Source organism: Microchirus variegatus (genome assembly GCF_963457635.1).
Source record: "Microchirus variegatus genome assembly, chromosome: 12".
Classification (NCBI taxonomy): domain Eukaryota; kingdom Metazoa; phylum Chordata; class Actinopteri; order Pleuronectiformes; family Soleidae; genus Microchirus; species Microchirus variegatus.
This window is the reverse complement of record NC_139813.1, coordinates 3,893,210-3,914,737: the sequence shown is the minus strand read 5'-3', so window position 1 is coordinate 3,914,737 and position 21,528 is coordinate 3,893,210. Positions and strand designations below refer to the sequence as shown.

At 40.5% G+C, this 21,528-nt stretch overlaps 1 protein-coding gene across 1 annotated transcript in view; it reads left to right on the top strand.

Moving 5' to 3' along the window:
- Positions 1–21,528, top strand: part of ddhd1b (DDHD domain containing 1b) — a gene marked incomplete at its 3' end in the record, with an annotated part of 54,155 nt that overhangs the window by 13,194 nt on the left and 19,433 nt on the right. The window contains exons 6-7 of the mRNA XM_083898943.1: positions 18,699–18,805; positions 19,392–19,642. Of these exons, the coding sequence (XP_083755069.1) occupies positions 18,699–18,805; positions 19,392–19,642 (358 nt within the window). The remainder of the gene's footprint in view (positions 1–18,698; positions 18,806–19,391; positions 19,643–21,528) is intronic.

Sequence of the window (21,528 nt, the reverse complement as noted above, 5' to 3'; positions counted from 1 at the left end):
AGTCACCGCTCCAACCACACAGGTTAGTGGGAGGATAGGTTCCTTGTTCCTTGGCAACAGGCTCAGGGTCGAAGAGTCGAGACAGGGCATCAGGTTTGACGTTTTGGGACCCCGGCCTAGAGGATAGAGAGAAAGAAAAACGGTTAAAGAAGAGCGCCCACCTAACTTTTCTTATGTATTCTAGGTTCTTGTGATCAGTCCAGATGATAAATGGCTGATTGACCCCCTCAAGCCAATGTCTACATTCCTCTAGAGCGACCTTGACTGCCAGCAATTCCCGGTTGCAGGAGCAGCTATTGCACTAAAGCATTGGTTCTCAAAGTACGGCCCATGAGCCAATGGTGGCCCGCAGAATTATTCTGGTGGCCCGCAATGAATTACAGTTGATAGTTTTAATCCAGGAGCTACTCAGCTTGTTAAATGTTTATTGGACATTACTGGATACAAATCAATAAGTGTAAACTGTAGAACTGCAATCTGGTTATTAAAATTATTACAAATGGGATTTCTTTCAGTTTTTTTTCCTTTTTTTTCCTTTGGCGGCCCTCGGTCCCATGTTGGGTTCCTAAATTGGCCCTCGGGTATCAAAACTTTGAGAACCCCTGCACTAAAGCCTGTGATGAACCGCCTATAAAAGTTTGCAAACCCGAGAAACTGCTGAACCTTTTTTGCAGCTATCAGGTGTGGGCTATTCAGTCACAGCGCTGATTTTAGCTGGGCCCATCTGCACTCTTTTTTTTCTGCTTTGACATAGAGTTTGTTTTCCAACAGTCTTTTCAGTACTCTGGTTACATGCTTTCGGTGGGTGTCAATATCAGGAGAGTAAATCAGGATGTCATTGAGGTAGACAAAAAATTATCAAGAAAATCTCGAAAGACATCATTTATCATAGCTTGGAATACGGCAGGTGCATTGGTGAGTCCAAAAGGCATAACCTGGTACTCATAATGTCCGCTTGGGGTGTTAAACCCTGTTTTCCACTCGTCACCCTCTCTTATCCTGACCAGATGGTAAGCATTGCGGAGATCAAGCTTCTTGGGCAGCAGTCCCCAACCTTTTTTGCTCCATGGACCGGTTTAATGTCAGGAAATATTTTCACGGACCGGCCCCCTAACGCTCTCTGGTCGCTATGGTAACGATTAAACGTGCCTTCAAAATAAGATACACAAAACAGCTGTAAACGTTTCATTAATGTTGATATATTTGTTTCAATCGCTGAATGAAGCCTGTCATATTTGGAACAAGAGTCGGGAACTCAAATTGCTTGCACAAAACTTTTGATCAGCACTCAGCATTTGTTTGTTGCGCATCAAATTCAGTATGCGCCGAGAGCGCGGGTGGGCGGGAGAGATCTGTGGTCTTGGCCATTAGTTCATTTACTTATGTTTGTGTAGGTGTGTAGGCTGAATACGTTGCACAAGTAAGCGAGTTTTGCTACGCACTCCTTGTCACTGAAATGTGCTGCCAGTGGTCTTTTCTGAAAGAAATCTCTGCAGCGGCTCTCGCTGCAAACACTCTGGCCAGCGATCTCCCTAAGGATGCGTCAAGAGTGAGTCATAGACGGATGTAACGGTGGGAATCCGGTCATTTTTCAAAATAAAACATTGTTCAGACCCCGATAATAAATAAAACGGTGCGGTCCGCTGCTCTTGGGCACGCAGAGCCACAGTCATTCTTTCTACCTCTGCTGAGTCCATACTGGCCAGAGTGTACTGTCAGGCCTGGGTTTAGAGAGAACTCAGATGCAGAGTAACGATGATTCAGGCAGTCTTTATTTAAACACTCCCACCTCTCAGACAGAGTGACAAATAAATAGGCTATGAAAACTTAGTCTGTGATATTCTAGAAAATGAAAAATAAAACAGAAAATCTCTCCGCTAGGAGGAAAGCAAAGGATGTAAACTATAAACTTAAAGCTCTCCAAAAGGGAGGAAAACCTTACTCAGGTTGATAAAGACTAAACAAAAAACACTCCAAATGGAGGCTAACAAGGACTATGGGGAAAAAAACGGAATTATTAAGCTTAACTTAAATCACCATGTCAAGCTTGACTGTTGAATGTGAGCTGACCCTCGAATATGCCATTTCTAATCTTGTCCATCCTGGTCAATCCCAATGTAAATTTTAGCATCTTCAGCTCTGCAACAATTAATCGATTGTTAATCGATGACTAAATTGATCATCAAATATTTTGATAATTGATTCATCGTTTCTTTTTAACAATTATTGGAAGCGTTCTGATGTACAGCTTCTTTCTATTTTCTGTTCATCATCAATCATTAAACTATAAGACATTTGAGAAAATCATGATTTCCAGGTTTGTTAAACACTAACATTTTTCAACTGTTTAACAGCAGGTGTAAACACAAAGCAACACCAGTGTAAACAGGATATGACGCAATACCGTTTGCCCAGTTGTAAGTGCTGCTACGACACACAAGTGTCCCCTACAGTGATACCTGCACAAAGTACTTAGTGAGTAGTGAGATTGAATTACAAATGTTCACAGGAGACACAGGATCATGAGAAAAATTGTTAATTGTTAATTGAAATAGTATTGTTTTGGGATAACAGCTCTCTGACCTAAGCTACACTCTTTACAGAGCTGCCAGCTCTCACACATTGGCCGTGAGACTGACACATTTGATTGGCTTCACACGCTGCCATGCCACACCTCCAATTTCTCACGCTGAAGTAAAGAGAAAAGCCATTTGTGATCGATAAGTTATGCCTGCAGAGACTGTGAGGAGTGCAATATCAAACTGTCTCTGGTTCAGCCAATACATCCATGGGCTGAGCTCGCGCTAAGCATATGCTGCGGATATCATCCATCCTCTGAAACATTCGAAACCGCTCGCACCCACAATGCCTAGACAGTTCGGTTACGATCGGTTGCATCATCCTGAGCGGCAAGAGAGGTGTCCAATGGTTCTAGGAATGAATCGACCGACCTGTACCTCGGGATCGAGTTTCCGGTATAGGTCGGGTAATGACATGTACCACACCGACGTTCCAACCAGCATCCGGCATTATTACAGCATGCATTTTCTTTTGCATCTTTTATTCTCTTTATAATATAAAACTTCTTCTGACACATATTACTAATAGGACTTGTGCTGGGGTGGTTGAAGGATCAAATCCAGTTCCCAGGGTAGCTACATTATTTACCATATTATTGTATAAAGCATTATGAGTATTAAGCATTAATAATACATAAAGCATATTGTATAAAGCATTATGAGTATTAAAGCGGACCTAGACCGGAAGTTCCATTTAACGCTGTTTTTTAGTGTGTATCTGCGTCATTACCTTGTTTAAGCCCTGAAGGTTCAAAACAAACAGTTCAGCCACTGCTGAGAACGCTGTGTTTTATTGTAATCTCGGGCTCAGCGAGATCTCTGAAAAAACCCGGTCCGTTTACGTAAACCATAAAAACAAGTTAATGTATGTAAGTAGACCTCCATAACTAACATATGTGGCCAGCCATGGCAAAAGCGTTCACAAGTCTACTTCGGGACATTTGGAGTTATCTACAGATTCCGAAAGTGTGATTTCTAAGCTTTCCAACAATGTCAAACACATGTAAATCTGATAATATTTGAAGAAGATGTGGCCATTTGAATGTGGGCACTCCTCAAACTGCTTTAGGGAGAATTTTAGCCTCAAAGATTTACACCTTCTGAGAGCCAAGAGACAGAATCATCACATTTACATAGCACAACCCCCTCCTGGTCTAAGCTGTCAGCGAAACCACACCCTGTTCTGTATGAGCACAGATACTATTGTTTTGAGCTACACTGCTACACAGAACAATACATATACAATACAATAAAAACTGGACATAATATCCTCTTAAAGGTCCCATATTATACCCTATTAACCCAAGTTCAACTAGTTCCTGATGCCCTAATGAACATGTCTGTGTCATGCTTTAGTCAAAATATCATAAGGATGAAGCATAATAGCAGTTCAATAACTCTGCCAAAATAGCCTTTTTCAAAACGCTCGGTTCTGTGCCTGGTCATTTACATGTGAATGAGACCCAGGTAAATACACATCCACTGCTTCCAGCGGAGTGTCGATCTAACTGTCGCCACTTATCACCTATTGTCATGCAGCGTCGTCACAACCCCGCTCCATATACCCCATAGTAATGTCTGTTTACCCGTTGTTAGTGAGTTTCACCGTAATGCATAGAGTGACCACAATTTTGGCTTCTCGCGATCATAAAAAATTAGAAGAAAAACGATAAATGCGCCGCGCGGTGTGTATGTAAATTCCCATGCTAGAAAAAGACCTTGAACGCACCACTGTAACTGCGACTGAAAGTGACGTGTGTGGATCAACAACACGAGGAGAGAACTGGAAACACGACAGAAAGGCAGCCTTTGGTTGAGAAGAAATGTAGGACAACATCTACATCTTTCTGCAGTGCTTTCAAACGCGTGCTTCTCATATCACGATCCACACATGCCACTCGCTAACTGCAGGCACGTAACTTGTGCGTTCAAGGTGTCCCTCCAGCATAGGAATTTACATACGCGATCAACAACAAAGGGCTTGTGAAGCTTGTGAACATTTTTTTCATAAATAAAATATATCCACTGGACACAAAAATCTTCTGAGGCTGGAAGTTTGTGTGAACACTGTGCTCCGCTATTCCTACCTCGCCTGCAGTCTCGATTTCACAGGGACAAGGGGGGGCTACGGTGGAGCTGTGAAGTACTCTGTGAAGTACTCTGCCTGGCGGGGTGCCAACATTCACGGTGAAATGTCCGCACTGTCGTCATTTGGTCGGGAGGTGTAAACATCGCATGTTTTATCGCCTATACTTACACAAAGTGGAACCACTAAAACATGACTGAGTCTTGTTTTTTCACATTTTGGGGACTGGTATGGCCCCCTGAGTCCCAAATATCAGTACTAAAAGATCAAAAAGTGGATTTTTCACAATAGGGGACCTTTAAGATTTGAAATGAAATAACCTAAACCTTATCATTTGTGTAGTCATACAGTGGTATGCAAAACTCTGTAAATCTTCATGATTTTCCTTTATAAATCATTGGTTGTTTGAAAAAGACATTTCAGTTAAATATATCATATAAGAGACAAACACCGTGATAACTGAGACGTGAAATAAAGTTTATATGATTTACAGAAAGTGTGCAAGAATTATTCAAAGAAAATGTATAATTTATAAAGGAAAATCATGAAAATTTACAGGGGTGCCACTACCATACCACGCGTACCACTGTATTTCCATCATCTGTTTTTGTTGTTACATGAAAACAAAATATACTATATAAACTTAAGAGAGAAGGATCAAAGACAGACATTTCTAATTTCAAATCAGACACTAATGAAATACATTGTGGCTCTGTGGTGTAGTTTGGTCTGTTCCTGAATGAGCTGATAATGCCCTAACTCACAACTTAAATCATTAGCATCACAGTCAATACTTCACACACAAAGCTGTGTCATTCACACATGATTCAAGCGCTTCAGCACATGTTTGTGTTGGAGCTAGTGAAACAATAACAAGAAAAAACGTCCCTGTATGTGACTGAACACTAATGTTACGTATATTTTAAAACTCACCCATAAAAATATGGGTAAAAAAAGCGCGGTGCTGGCGTCACTTCATCATCTTATACAACTACTGTCTGTCCTGCTCTCTTTCAGCTGCTGAATAATCATCTGTTTGTTGTTTTTGGGCCGATGAAGTCTGCTAACACGTTAGCATAAAGATCGCTAGCTTAAAATGCTAACAGTCCACACACCAGCAATGATTATGCTTTGCAAACTAGGAGTGATTCACAGTGATAAAACAACTAGGGTTGCCACCTTTCAGAAATTAAAATAAGGGACGCGGACCACGGTTTCTCGGGGCGGGGTGACCGCATCAGTTGTATTTTGTGCGCCGTTTTTAGTAAAGGGGTGATCAAAAAAGCAATTTGTCATACTTAAAGCTTTGAATGCTTTATTAGCAAGAACACATTCTCTTATAAAGTGCAGTTAATTCAATCTTAAATGAAATATGTTTGTGTGGAGTGTACAACAATGGACTTTTAAAATATAAACTAAATACTCTCTAAACTTTTAAAGTTCATACATATAGGAACTCTCTATGTAAATGTTTACTTAAGGAAGAAAAAACAAGAACACTTATAAACGTATCTGCTTATTCAATAAAGAAAAACGGAAGTGCAAAACATTACTCCTTCCCTCAAAACTGCTTCTCAAAAGTTACTTCTTTTTCCAGGTGTACTTTTTGTTACTCCTTGCAGCACTGAGTAACTCTTTGTCTTTCAAAGCACTGTTGTAAAACTCTGAACAGGACTGCTCAAAGTTGAGAGTGATCAGGAGCTCACTTCTCATGAGCTCCGTGGAGCACCTGTTCCTGCAGTCACTCCATTTGTTGATTCTTTCCCCATATCCAGTGGATGCTGGGATGCTCAGGATGTGGCTGATGATAGATAGTATGTTAGGCAGTTCAGCTACTTCGTAGAGAGCCACCCACCTGGCAGCCACACCTTTGAACTTCCATTCATCTTCACCATCTTCTTTTAGCCTCTTCAGAATGGTTTTTGCTGTGGAGCATTCATCAATAAATTTCATCCATGTTGACTTTATGGATGAGGTTGAGCTTGGTGGTCACCCTCTCAATGTCACTAAAGGTCAAGGGGCCATGGTGCAAAGACAAAGGTTGCAGTGAGAACAGCCAGTTGTCTTATGAAAAGTTGAACCATTTCTCAATATATGAGAGTGCTGTGTTGAGAAAAGCAGTAAAATCTGCCCTTGCCATGTCTGCATCACCTGGGTGGAGACGCTGCAGCTTCACTTTAGTCAAGTAGCCATAGAACTGGTCATCTTGTCTCTGTGTGAGCTTTTGTTTGAAGTTATCCATGATGGAATATAACTCAACACAGGTGGTTTCATTACTCTCCAGCTTCTTTACAACTTCCTCAAAGAGAGCGAGGATATTGTTGCAGAAGAGAAGGTGTCAGGATAATTTGGTAAAAGATGGATGTTGGAGCCAGCTCAGGAATCAAACAAGAGTTTATTTCTGTACAGAAAGAGCAATCACGAAGCAACTTGCAGATTAAGTCACCCCGCGAAGACTGCTGAATCAATGGAAAACCTCTCTAGTTAACCTGTGTGGTGGGTGTGACCCCCCCCCACACAGACAGAGCAGAACAAAAGGTTTCCTCCCTCCCACGGGAAGAGAGGGAATCAGGTAGACCCCCCATAGGGAGAGAGGAAGATAGGGTGTTTACGACTCAAACCCCTGTGTGTAAAACAAAATAGCAAATGGTCCCTTGATCTTAGGTCACTACAGTTCATACTTTTACATTTATACGATATCAATACAAAATTTCCGTAACATATCCCTCCTGTTTATGCTGATTTTAAGCATAATTATAACATAAATTTTGTAGAGTGTGAGAGCGAAAACCCTTTCGAGCAGTTCAAAACATTCTATTTATCCATTATCCTTTCAGAAAGGGAAACTCTCTCACGGTTCCGCTGCCCCGGCAACCACACACAGGTACTCCATGTTACAAGAAACAGTAATCATACACAAAATAAGCATCATTTAAAAATCAAACATTGTTTCCGTCAACACAAAACATAAAACATCCTTTCTTAATCTAACAATCCCTTTGAACATAAACACAAAATTACAAACATTCACACGTCATCCGGTAAATTTGAATGTTAAAACTTCAGTCTTGTTGTCTCCTGAAATGTTCAGACTACGTTGAATCAGTTTTCCTGTTACTGACGTTCAGGGCCCACAGTCCATTTTCTGCTGTATGAGCTGTTGCTTTCATACAGTCAACATTTTCCCTGTATTTTTGCATCACTTTCAGACCAAATTCTGCTCTTGAGCTTGTTGTACACTTCCTTGTACTTGCTCAGTTGACACAATGCCATGCTCCTTCAGACTAAACTGCTGATGATGTCGTTATCATCACAGTTCAAGCTCCTCCTCTCATTGGCTCTTCCACTTCCTTTGCACCCCCCTTGGGTACACTGGTTCACAGCAGCCGCAGCCACTCAACTTCCTTGTCTCAAGCTGAGCTTCCACCATCTTTTCTGAAAGTAAAGCAAACCTATGGACTAGCCTATGGAGGGCAGTCATCTAATGTGGGTTATTTAATATTCAGTACATTGCAATCTTTAAAACAGTGAGTCCTTTCTGCAGCTGTGTTAGCATAAGTTCACCTGTTAGCATTCCATGCAGTGTTAGTACTGTGATTTAAACATGCAGTTATCCAAACATAATCAGTTTAGTGTTTTGGTAGTACACTTTTCATAAAATTTTGTTAAATCACTGTTGCATTAATTGTATCAACCAAACCTTAACTTTAAAATTATCAACGGTAATGACAACCAACCACTCACTTCTATATTCACACCTCAATTTCCAACATTCAATATACATAATTCCCTGGCTAGGAGTTTAAACTTCCACTCTTTACCAAATTCCAAAAACATCTTTCTCAATTTGTTTTACCAACTGCTCTCTCTCTCTCTCTCTAGGTTATCCAATGGTGCTATTACAATCAAATGACAGACTATCAGTTATTACTTTATTTTTACTAATGACTACACGATTCATAACTAAATATTTCAACTCTCGATCTGGTAATGGAATTCTCAGTGGAGTATTAAACTACCACCAAAGATAACAAATGTATAATTTATCATATCTTCCATTACATTTATTTCATTTTTCCAAAATTTTTTAAATTTGAATTATATTATTTCAATATGTATTTCCATTATTGTTCTCCCCCCTTGCACAGATTTACTCTGTGCACATTATTACTAATTCTAAGTCCCCTTACTTTCGTTATTTTACCTTCACTTGTATCCTGAGCTTTGTAATCTTTATGATGTCCTTCATGAAGTCAGCATGTTCCTTAAAGACCTAAAAAAAAATCTTAAGATTTATTTCTTCAAACGTTTAAATTAAATACCTAATTTTGTTCAAACCAGGCATTAGTTAATCTGCTAAAAATGTTTAAATTTCTATATCCAAATCTTTTTAGTAAATCTCCACATTTGAATTGTATGTGTAGCTTACTTACAGTGGCTTTAAATCTTGTTCTTTCTCCTTTTCAAAGGAGAAAGAACTTTTTTTTTGAGAGTGTGAAGTTTCACACCACTCAGGGGGAGTGAGCAAATGTCAGAGAAACATGATAATAGAGTAACATATGGATAACCACTCCTACTTCACAGAGAGTCTTCAAGTTTCATTTCTCACTAAGAGAACAAAAACAACCATTCTCACTGCACATTGATTTCCCAATTGCCACTTACATCATTATACATCACTAAAATAACATTTACAAAAACTTACATCACCAACAATTGAAATACCGTTAATCTTTCCTTTGATTTTAACCTAATCAAAGTCAATCAAACCAATATGTCACCACCTTGAAGCAGAAAACCATTTCCAAATTAGCACATTTGACCTTGTACTGAATTTAAATATCAACATACTTCAGACAACCTTAAACTCTCCAAGACACTCCTCACATTATTTACAAAGACACATACACTCAAAGTTATTTCTGCAGAGTCAGTTTCCTATAAGTCAGTCAGATCTGTTAGTGGATTCACAGATTGAATCAGGTAGTCATCCACTATACCTATATCAAATGTATCTAATTGTTCTTTATAATATCCAAAATTATCAAAAGATATTTATTTGGTCAATTTGAGTTCACCCAAGGCTTTGAGAAGAAAAAGAGCGTCCCCGATTCCTCCTCTCTTGGCGATTCATTTGAAAACAACATAGCGTCCTATGTCGTTCCTCATGACCCTTATTATCTCCTAGCCTAATTGTAGATTACTTTACTTATTATTCATTTTTATTCTTAATTAATTATTATTTTAACCTTATAGTGACTGTATTGTATATTTCAGATGTTAGTTGGTTACCACAAGTCATTTTCACATCACATCAACATCCACCAACACACATCTCTTGTCTACAATGAGACAAAGCCATTTGCAAATCAAACAAAATCTTGTCACACCTTCAACTTAAAAACTATTTCCATTCGTCCACTGGGCCTTTCAAAGCACTCTTGCACAGCTTGAACTCTCCCATTCATTCACATTCATGCTCTACATCAGAGGTGTCAAACTTATTTCCACTATAGGCCACATCAGCATACTGGTTGCCCTCATAGGGCCAGATGTAACTGTACGACAGAATAAATATAACTAAAAATGCAAATGCAACCTCAGAAAAAGACTTTGAAGCACATGTGATTCTTCAGCCACAATTTGACCATTTGTTGTTTTCCTTAAATTTACACGTACTCTACATAAACCACACTTATCAAGAGCTGTTAAGGACTGTCTTGATCAGGGACACTCCATCCTAGACAATCTTCCTCTCATTAACCATCTCATGCATCATATAAAACACAGGAACAAATTAAGCTGAGCTAACTCAGCCCCAGCCACACATCATCACCTCCATAGTAACAAGAAATATATAGTTCTTATAACTAAATACACAGTTCCTATTATTTATTTATTTAATTAATTAATGTGTTAATTTATTGTTACTGTTGTTTTTACTTTTTTTATTTGTATGTATTTTATTCAACATTTTAATCATATCTCAACTTCAACTTTAACTTATTCTTTTCACTCTCACTACTTTCCACAGTATGTCCCAATCAACTTACTCTTCCTTGCTTCTCAAACAACTTCATCATTTTATAACAGTCTATTCAACATCCAAAAACCTCCAAAAGCACATGATTACCATGCACAATAAAACACTAAAAAACTTCCTCATCTTCTAGGTTCTGGTGTGTACGTGTGTGTGTAGGTGCATAACCTGTTTATTGTCAAGTCATTCTGATGAATCCTCAACTCGTCTGGGTCTCCTTTCTCCTTCCCCCCTCCAGCCTCCTTGACCTCTGCCTTTTTGAGCCTTACATTGTCGAGCCCAATGTCCAAATTTGCCACAATTGTAGCAGCTCTCATCTCCATCAATTCTCCATCCTCCTCATCCTCCTCCTCTTCCTCCTCCTCTCCTGCCTCCACGATTGATGTTGTCTCAGAAATACACATCAGAAAATGCATTAGCATACTTTTCCACTTTTCATACCACTTATCTGACCTTGTCGCTTTCGGACTTCCTGTGACACTTCCGGTATGTGCAGGAACAGAGGGAGGAGGTGCAGAGTGAGAAGGAGGGGGAGAGATTGGAGCAGAGGCCTGAGCTGGAGGTGGTGGTTGTTGAGTGCTGATGCACGGGGGATGGAGACCCAGAGGCGTATTTCTCCTGTTTATCTCAGTTGGAGTTAAAAACAGAATTAAATTTATAACATCCTGCATCTCTTCTTCCTGTCTTTTCTCAATTCCCTGAGACTTAGCCTCAATCTTTTCTACCAATTCTTTGCATTCTTCTACCAGTAGTTTTCCTCTAAAACCATACTTCTTTTCCCACTTATTTATATATTTCACATTATCTAACACTTTCTGGCTCATCTGTTTCACATCCCCTTTAAATTGAACCTCGTCAGGTTCACAACATTTGTAACTGTTACAGTTTCCCATTTTTATACTTTTTTATTTTTATTTAATTTTTTTTTAACCTGCTTTTTTTATTTTACCGGTTTTACCTACCATTCATCGAATGGGCGTGATATCACTTACAATGGGCTATCTTCTTCGGTTTTCAACTTCTTTTTCTTAACTTTGTTTTTTCTTATTCTCACACTAACTTTGGATAATCTTTTCAGCCAGGTGGTTTGTACGACACATTCGTTCCGAGCAACGCACCCTTGTAATATCCACAGAGGATATTTAAGACACTGAATAAGTCACCACTAGAGCTAAAACTAACGATTATTTTGGTAATCGATTAATCTGTCGATTATTTTCTCTATTAATCGATGAATCGTTTAGTTCATAAAATGTCAGATAAAAAATGTTGATCAATGTCTGTCAAACCTGAAAATGATGATGTTTCTCGAATGTCTTGTTTTGTCCACAAACCAAAATGATTCAGTTTTAAAAATTTCTTTGTTTATGTGGAGCAAAGAAGCAAAGAAAATATTCACATTTAAGAAGCTAAAACAATCAGAAATCTTGTTTCAATCATGAGTTGACGATTAATTTAATAATCGTTTCATCGATTAATCGTTTCAGCTCTAGTCACCACAAAGTTTTATTCTCGTTACCACAAAGTTTTATCTTCTTCTTCTATCTTCTTAACCTCATCCATTGTATAGAGTCCCTGACTCTTTCCTTCTCTTTTTATTTTGACGCAGTCGAGACTTCGGGATTAGTTTGACTATGCTGTCCTTCCAAATAACAGACCACCCGTTCTTGAAGCCAAACGAGAGTTTTTTTCAACCCCCTCAAATTAAGTTTCCAATGATTTGGCTCTTCACGTATACATTCAATCTTGGTGCCAAACAAGGGTTTTTTTTCAAACCCCCCTGAAATTAAGTTTCCAATGATTTGGTCCTCATGAGATATTTCTAAATCTTGGTACCAGACGAGGGTTTTTTTTCAAACCCCCCTGAGACTAATTCTCCAATGATCTGGCCCTCACTATGTTTGATCTTGAAGCCAAATGAACCAGTATCTGTTTCACCCAATCCAAAATTAAATTTCCAAACGATTTGGCCCCTCACAATACATACACGACACGTGTCTTACCTTTTTGATTGTTTGACTCCCTGGCTGGTCCGTCACCCCTCTCTGGTTGGTCACCGTCACTGTCCCACTCTTCAGGGGACCTGGCCTCCCTGACCAAACGGAGCTTTAAGAGCCCCGAGGTGGAGGTCTTTTCTGGAGAAATGTTTCTTTTCTCCACCTTGCAAGGTCTTCAGGTCCACCGTTGTGAAGAGAGGGACAGGTATCGGGGTCCCACGTTGTTGCGCCAAAATGTCAGGATAATTTGGTAAAAGATGGATGTTGGAGCCAGCTCAGGAATCAAACAAGAGTTTATTTCTGTACAGAAAGAGCAATCACGAAGCAACTTGCAGATTAAGTCACCCCGCGCAGACTGCTGAACTGAATCAATGGAAAACCTCTCTAGTTAACCTGTGTGGTGGGTGTGACCCCCCCCACACAGACAGAGCAGAACAAAAGGTTTCCTCCCTCCCACGGGAAGAGAGGGAATCAGGTAGACCCCCCATAGGGAGAGAGGAAGATAGGGTGTTTACGACTCAAACCCCTGTGTGTAAAACAAAATAGCAAATGGTCCCTTGATCTTAGGTCACTACAGTTCATACTTTTACATTTATACGATATCAATACAAAATTTCCGTAACAGAAGGTAAACCTCCACAATGTCTCCATCTTCCTCAGCTGAGTCCTCACTGAGCTTTAACAAAGCTCTAATTAGTTTGGGACAATCCTCCCCCAGGCTGATGAAGTAGGATTTCAGTGCAATCCAGGTTTGCATTAGCCGGGTGATGGCTGGATTAAGGGAGAGCCACCTGGTTGTGACATGTCGCAGAATTTCCTGGAACTCAACATCACAAAACCTACAAAACTCTTTAAGTGATTCTCTTCGATTGGCAGATGTGGAAAAGAAGCCATAGACCTTCAGCACAACATTTTCCACATCTACAGTGAGCTGGTCAAGAGCATGCTTCACTGTGTTGTGTACAATGTGGGCATGGCAGTTTCCTTGCAGCAGATCTTTTTGTTTCTTCTTTAAGTTGGTGAAGACAGAGTTGTGAATTCCGTAATTCACATTTGTATTGTCTGTACTAAATGCTGTCACTTGTTCAAAAGATAAGCCAAATTTGTCAAGCGACTGTTCTATGAGAGCTACAATCCCAGCTGCGGTCTCATCTGCATTTTCCATGAAATCCAGCATTTTGTTGGTGATCCCGCATTCTGGACTGAAGTATTGAACAGCAAGGGGGAACATCTTCCTGTTGCCTTTATTTGATGCATCTGTCTGAATGGAAAATGGGAGGGATTTTCCTGATGTTAGGGCCTTGAGAACATCAGCCACTGCCTTTGGAGCAAGGACATCTTTCACCACTGCCTCTGCCTTTGTTCTTCCTATAGTCATTTTCTTTACAATTTTTGAATCCGTTATAATCTTATGATTCAGTTTATGTGCACAGTCAGCACTGTTGTAGCTGAGGTTGTGTCTGACTGTGTGGTAAACCTGTGTCACCTCAGCTGCGGTAACCTAGAGGAGAGGCGTGAGATGACAAATTGTTCATTAAAGGGACAATATGTAGTATTTATGGGTTTATATTACCCAAAATCCACTTTTGTATACATATTATGTGCTCCTGCATTGTCTAGTCGCTGTATAATATTCTTTGTTTCATTTTCTTAGTGTTTCAAAAAGTAATGTAATATTACATGGTCGCGTGGCCGCGGTCGCATAGCCACTGTTAGCAGCGAGACGCCATGTTTCTGCCGGAGCCTGTAAGGACAAACGCGAGAGAACAAATCAAGCGTCTCTTTACTTGTAGCGGAAGTCCCGCCTCCACTCTCTCCGCTTCGTCTGCTACGGCCGCGGTAGCTTGCCCTCTCCCTCGCCTCACGAACCTCATCTGCTGACACGGAGAAAGACGACGAGGACGACATTTGACCAGCTGCGGATACCGTAGCGCTCAGGGAAGGGAGGGGGTGAGCAGAGCAGCAGGTCTTTGTTGTAAATTTCAGCCTCTCCTCTAGATGACACTATAAACTACTTACTTCCCCTTTAAATTGAACAGTATTTGTCTGCTGCCTGTCTTATGACTTGGAAGCAAGTCAGGTCATCCAAACAGGTAAACCACACTAATAATATAATTGATGTAATGATCACTGAACATGCACAGAAAAGCTCTACAAACATTTTTAATCTAGGAAATGTATTTCTAATATCAAAGAATAAACGTTTTCTCTTAACAAATGTATTTATTTATGTATGTATTTAATCCATGAATATAATTTGCTCTTTAAATGGCCATAGATAATATTTATATTGGCTAATACTACGTATATTAAATAAATTATCGTTCATTCGACATTAAAAACTCAACATCCTAAACAATCAATCAAACCACAATAGTTTATTAAAATAGGATAAGCACAACCAGATAGGAAATCAATCATAACATAATGTCCTATACCATATCAGTCTCAGGAGACGACTGGGGAAGAACTGAGACGCTGACGCTTGGGTCTTGTGCGTTGTGAAGTTTTTTCGGTGTTGCTCTCCTGTTGCATGCTGTCTGACATGTCAGACAGCCCACCGTGCGCCACTGAAAACACTCGCCGACACATTTTACAATTTGCCTTGTAATCATCTGCACTGACGCTGTCCAGCCAAGGATGTGGCTCTTCCCACTCACGTCTGTACTTTTGTAAGCATTTTCACTTTTGAGGACGCGGTGGGGTATCGGGTGTTGACATTTTTAAAAGCCGTGGCAGCGCTGCGCCGGTGTGATATCGCTAGGCAACCGTGACAGCACCACTCTATGCGCAGGCACAAAGAGGACCGGAGCCGGGGCAGGAGGGGGGGTCCTGCGTAGATCCCGCCACAACAATTTTGCTGTCCTTAATATTCCCTGTGTTTTATTTTGATCATTATTGTTAGATTTAGTGTTGATGTGTGTGTGACAGACATGTGTATCGGACATTTATGGAAATACGGAACAAATTGCGTCCCGTATTGGTTCAATACAGGACGCCACATTTAATTGCCAAATAAAGGACGATTCCGTATTTTACGGGACGGGTGGCAACCTTGAAAACAACCTTAACTCATACACAAAGTTTATGGTTTTAAGACCCACAATACTCAATACTTAAATAATTTTGAAAAAAACGGAAATCCCTAATTTTGAAAAAAAACAAAACTCTATGTGAGCTTTAAGCATTAATAATACATAAACCATATTGTATAAAGCATTAATAAGCTTGGGATGCTTAAAATATTACTACAAATATACAGTTAGGTCCATAAATATTTGGACATCGACACAGTTCTCTTTATTTTGGCTCTATACACCACTACAATGGATTTGAAATGAAACGAACAAGATGTGCTTTAACTGCACACTTTCAGCTTTATTTTGAGGGTATTTACATCCAAATCAAGTGAACGGTGTAGGAACTAGAACACTTTCTATATGTGCCTCCCACTTTTTAGGGGACCAAAAGTAATTGGACAATTGACTGAAAAGCTATTTCATGGACAATTGTGGGCTATTCCCTCATTATTTCATCTTCAATGACACAGGTAAAAGTTCTGGAGTTGATTCCAGGAGTGACATTTGCAATTGGAATCTGTTGCTGTTAACTCTCAATATAAGATCCAAGGAGCTGTGATTGTCAGTGAAGCAAGCCATCATTAGGCTGAAAAATCAAAACAAACCCATCAGAGAAATCGCAAAAACATTAGGTGTGGCCAAATCAACTGTTTGGAACATTCTTAAAAAGAAAGAACGCACCAGTGAGCTCAGCAACACCAAAGGACCTGGAAGATCACAGAAAACCACTGTGGTGGATGACAGAAGAATTCTTTCCCTGGTCAAGAAAGAGCCAAAAACAGTTGGCCAGATCAAAAACACTCTCCAGGAGGTAGGTGTACGTGTTTCAAAGTCAACAATCAAAAGAAGACTTCACCAGAGTGAATACAGAGGGTTCACCACAAGATGGAAACCATTGGTGAGCCTCAAAAACAGGAAGACGAGATTAGAATTTGCCAAATAACACCTAAAAAAGCTGTTATAATTCTGGAAGAACATCCTCTGGACAGATGAGACCAAAACCAACTTGTACCACAGTGATGGGAAGAGAAGAGTGTGGAGAAAGAAAGGAACTGCTCATGATCCACAACATACCACCTCATCAGTGAAGCATGGTGGTGGTAGTGTCATGGCGTGGGCATGTATGGCTGCCAATGGAACTGGTTCCCTTGTATTTAATGATGATGTAACTGCTGACAAAAGCAGCAGGATGAATTCTGAAGTGTTTCCAGCAATATTATCTGCTCATATTCAGCCAAATGCTTCAGAACTCATTGGACGGTGCTTCACAGTGCAGAAGGACAATGACCCAAAGCAAACTGCAAAAGCAGCCAAAGAGTTTTTAAGGCAAATATGGAATGTTATCAGTCAATCACCTGACCTGAATCTGATTGAGCATGAATTCACTTGTTGAAGACCAAACTGAAGGGAAAATGCCCCAAGTACAAGCAGGAACTGAAGACCGTTTCAGTAGAGGCCTGACCATCACCAGGGATGAAACCCAGTGTCAGGTGATGTCTATGTCTTCCAGACTTCAGGCTGGAATTGACTGCAAAGGATTTGTAACCAAGTATTAAACAATGAAAGTTTGATTTATGATTGTTTAGTTTGTCCAATTACTTTTGGTCCCCTAAAAAGTGGGAGGCACATATAGAAAGTGTTGTAATTCCTACACCGTTCACTTGATTTGGATGTAAATGCCCTCAAATTAAAACTAGAAGTGTGCAGTTAAAGCACATCTTGTTCGTTTCATTTCAAATCCATTGTAGTGGTGTATAGAGCCAAAATAAAGAGAACTGTGTCGATGTCCAAATATTTATGGACCTAACTGTATATATATTGGGTGTGTGGTGGTAACCTCGACTGGGCCAGCCATACATTTACCCCACATGCCACGGTGTCTCACTCCAACATTTTCTCAAAAGTTGGCAGCCCTGCTGACAGCTGAGTTTATACGTGATCTAATCTGTTGAGCCTGAGAAAAGCCACTCGTGATCGATAAGTTAAGCCTGCAGAGACTGTGAGGAATACAATATCGAACTGTCTCTGGTTGAGTCAATACATCCATCCTCTGAAATGTTTGAAACCGCTCACGCCCACGATATCTAGACAGTTCGGTTACGATCAGTTGCATCATACTGAGTGGCAAGAGAGGTTCCAGCTGCGTGCCAACCACCAACCGGCGTTATTACAGCATTCTTCTTATTAAGAAGAAGTATTCATTATTACAGCATACTTCTTCTTTTTTTTCTGGATTTGTGTCCAGAAGGTTGCAGGGTAGAATCCACCAGCTCCCAGAGTGTCTACATTACATTATTATTATTGTATAAAGCATTACGAGTATTAAGCATTAATTATACATAAAGCATATTGTATAAATAATTAATGAGTGCTTACAACTAATTATAGTGTTATAAGTAGATTGTAATGCATTATAAGTTTGGGATGCATACAATATTACTATAAATAAATAAGTATTGGGTGTGTAGTGGTAATCTCAATCTGGGGCAGCCATACATTTGCCTTGCACGCCAAAGTCTCACTCCAAGGTTTTCTCGCAAGTTGGCAGCCATACTCTTTCGATAAACAGAGACAGACGTGTTTCATAGGATTCAAGTCAATTTCTGCATTTTTGAAACACACAATCATTTCACTAAAGCCATTTGTAATATTGCAGATTCATTTGTGAGACTGCAAGCATAGCTCAGAGGTGGTGTAGAAGTGTGGTTTTCGCCAAGATCACTTGATTTATACTTTGCTGAACTGATAGTATGACATTGGTAATCAGTAATGTTAATATCAAGTCTTAACAAAGGTCTAAAACATCAATTGCTTAATGTACCCACATCAAGACAATGGGAATGTCATTATCCTGAAGGTGAGAAGTATTCTACCTCACACTGATTTGCTGTTTGTATTTGTATGTTCTCCTTACAGATACAGTGGACTCCATCACTCCAGATAAAGTGCGGGGTCTCAGAGACATGCTTAACAGCAGCGCCATGGACATCATGTACTACACCAGCCCTCTATACAGAGATGAGGTGAGTCTCAACTGAACCAGAGGTTATGGTACAGCTTTACATTTTCCCTCTGAGCAACATTCTGTTTCCTGATAACTGGAGCCTGCTGTCAGACTGAATCCAGTCCTTCCCCATTCATAGCTTAATCCTGGATAAAATGTTTTAATCCACATGGCTTTATAGCTATATAATTGGGTTAATTGCTTTGCTGTGAAATAATGAAAATATAATCAAGGTCATGAAGCATCAAGCTAAATATGCTTAAACTCTTGACTATTTGAAGTAGTTAGTATACAATTAAAAAAAGGTAACAGAGAATGAGTGTGTAGCACAGCGTCGATGGTGTACATGTTGGTAAGTTATCTGCTTTACGGTGTTGGGGATGCAGTGACAGTTTGAGTCGTGTGAAATCCGATAACATAGGTAGGGCATATAATTTTCTTTCATGACCAAGTCCATGCAACAGGGTGCAAGCATGATGAATCTCACCTTTCTTGCGTAACGTGTTGCGATGCTCAATGTTCAGTGTTTATGCAATAAACAGATGAATTATTCACTAAAATATCCCTTAATGTCGTTGTGTGTCTTTGCACCTGTGTGGGTGTAGATTACAAGGGGATTAACTCTAGAGCTGAATCGACTCTACTCACTCTTCTGCTTGCGGAATCCCGACTTTGAAAAGAATGGCAAGGTGTCGATTGTGTCTCATTCACTGGGATGTGTCATCACCTACGACATCATGACAGGCTGGGACCCTGTACGGTTTCATCATCAAGAAGCACCTGACCAAGAGGAGACAAACTGGCTGAGTGAGGAGGAACACCACCTTCAGAAGCAGCTGAGACTCACACGCCTCAGGTACTATGAGTATTAAAGCTCACATAGAGTGGTCCTGTTGCACATATATGTTAGTTATGGAGGTCTACTTACATACATTAACTTGTTTTTATGGTCAAAAACCTCCTAGTTGCTGTAGACGAGCCGATAGAAATCCTCTTTTCTGACGGTGTTTCCCAGCCGCGAGATTTGAGACTCAACTCTCTCACCCAGAAGACAGAGTCTTGTGATTGGCCAGTATATTCAGCACACCCACGCTCAGAAGCGCAGCTCCCCCCTCTGGAACGGTGGATGCACTGCTACTCATTATCAAAACATTGTTTTAACAGTGTTTAAAAATAGCTTCTTCACGACTCCCCGCCGCAGTCCCTTTTATGACTTTGACCCGGAGTCAGACCCAGAGTCAGAAGACACTGTCGCTCGTGAAACACCTCCACAACGGAAGTTATTCTTCTTCTGCGGTTCAATGTACGCAACCGGATGTGCCCTGACTAGTGCCCGGAGCAGGACGATCTGCTGTTCAGGAGAACCGCTGTTTACGTAACCGGACCGGGTTTTTTCAGAGATCACACTGAGACCGAGATTATAATAAAACACAGTGTTCTCAGCAGTGGCTGAAATGTTTGTGTAGAACAGGGGTCTCAAACTCAATTTGCCTGGGGGCCGCATGATTTAGAGTCTGGGTGAGGCTGGGTTGCATTCACCCCCCCCCCCCCCAAAAGAAAAAATAAATATTTAAAATAAATGCGGGGCTTGCGGAGCTTTTGAAAATTTGAGGTCAAAATGGAGCATTCTGAGGCTTTTTGAAAGAACATTATGGTGACTCATGAAGTAAGTGGAGAAAAATATGAAAAAACTAAATGAATTATTATGCCAATTCTGTAACATTGTATTTTAATCTAATTTTGTTGTTATGACTGGGACTGTGTGTACTTACAAAACTAAAGTCAAGGCATTGCAATTCTAGAGGGTGCCCCTCATCTGGTGCGGGCCTTTTTTTTCTCCGCACCGCCCCTGCTGACTCAGCTGACTCTGCTCTTCTCTCTCCTGCATTGTGCGCAGCTCCAAGCGGCTCTTGTGTCCAACGCTGAATGGATGATTTCTCTATGTTCAGTTTTATCCACACATCCATATATGACACATACATAATGATCTTTATGACTAGGATCGAGTGCAGTCACGATGAAATACAGGAGATCAGAGTAGATCTTACAAAACTGTTGACAGATTCTCAAGAGCGCATTTTTCATTGTTTTCACTCCGCGGTCTCAATCTTTGTGTGTAAGCGCTGTAATTAAGGTAACAACAGGTGCATCAGATGAGCTGATCTCTTTAGTTAACTGTTCGAAGAGAGAGAGAAGAGAGTTCTGTCGCTGGGAGTTCATAATGTGTGGTGCGCTGCAGCCAAGAGACTTTCCAGCATTTAATAGGTGATGTTCCACCGTGCGCTCACATCTTGTTGCAATCGTTTTATTGGTGTTCCAAACTGATTTTGGACACACTCTAAGCGGGTATAGACAGGCGCATGCTGGCCACAGTTTTTGCGTGCGTCATCACAACATCGTTTCCGTGGTTACCGGGGGAAACGGGAGGAAAAGTAGGGCGTCTTTAGGGCGTCCTGCGCTTGGCTCCTGTCTTCGTCACATTACCACAATCCCACAGTCAGTCATATCCTCGAACTTCCCACTATCGGGCCATTGACTCTGTTGAACACCGCAGTTTTATCCTGGTTGCAGCGAGTGTTGACTGATATCTTCTCCCTGGCACCTGTGACGCAGCCGCTGAGGATGCACTGACACACGTACAAGTGAAAACAGAATCACATATAGGCTGCTATAGTAACTTGACAACAGCTGAGACTTTGTGATATAGATGTGTGTGTGTATAACTGCTGTTTTGAATCAGCA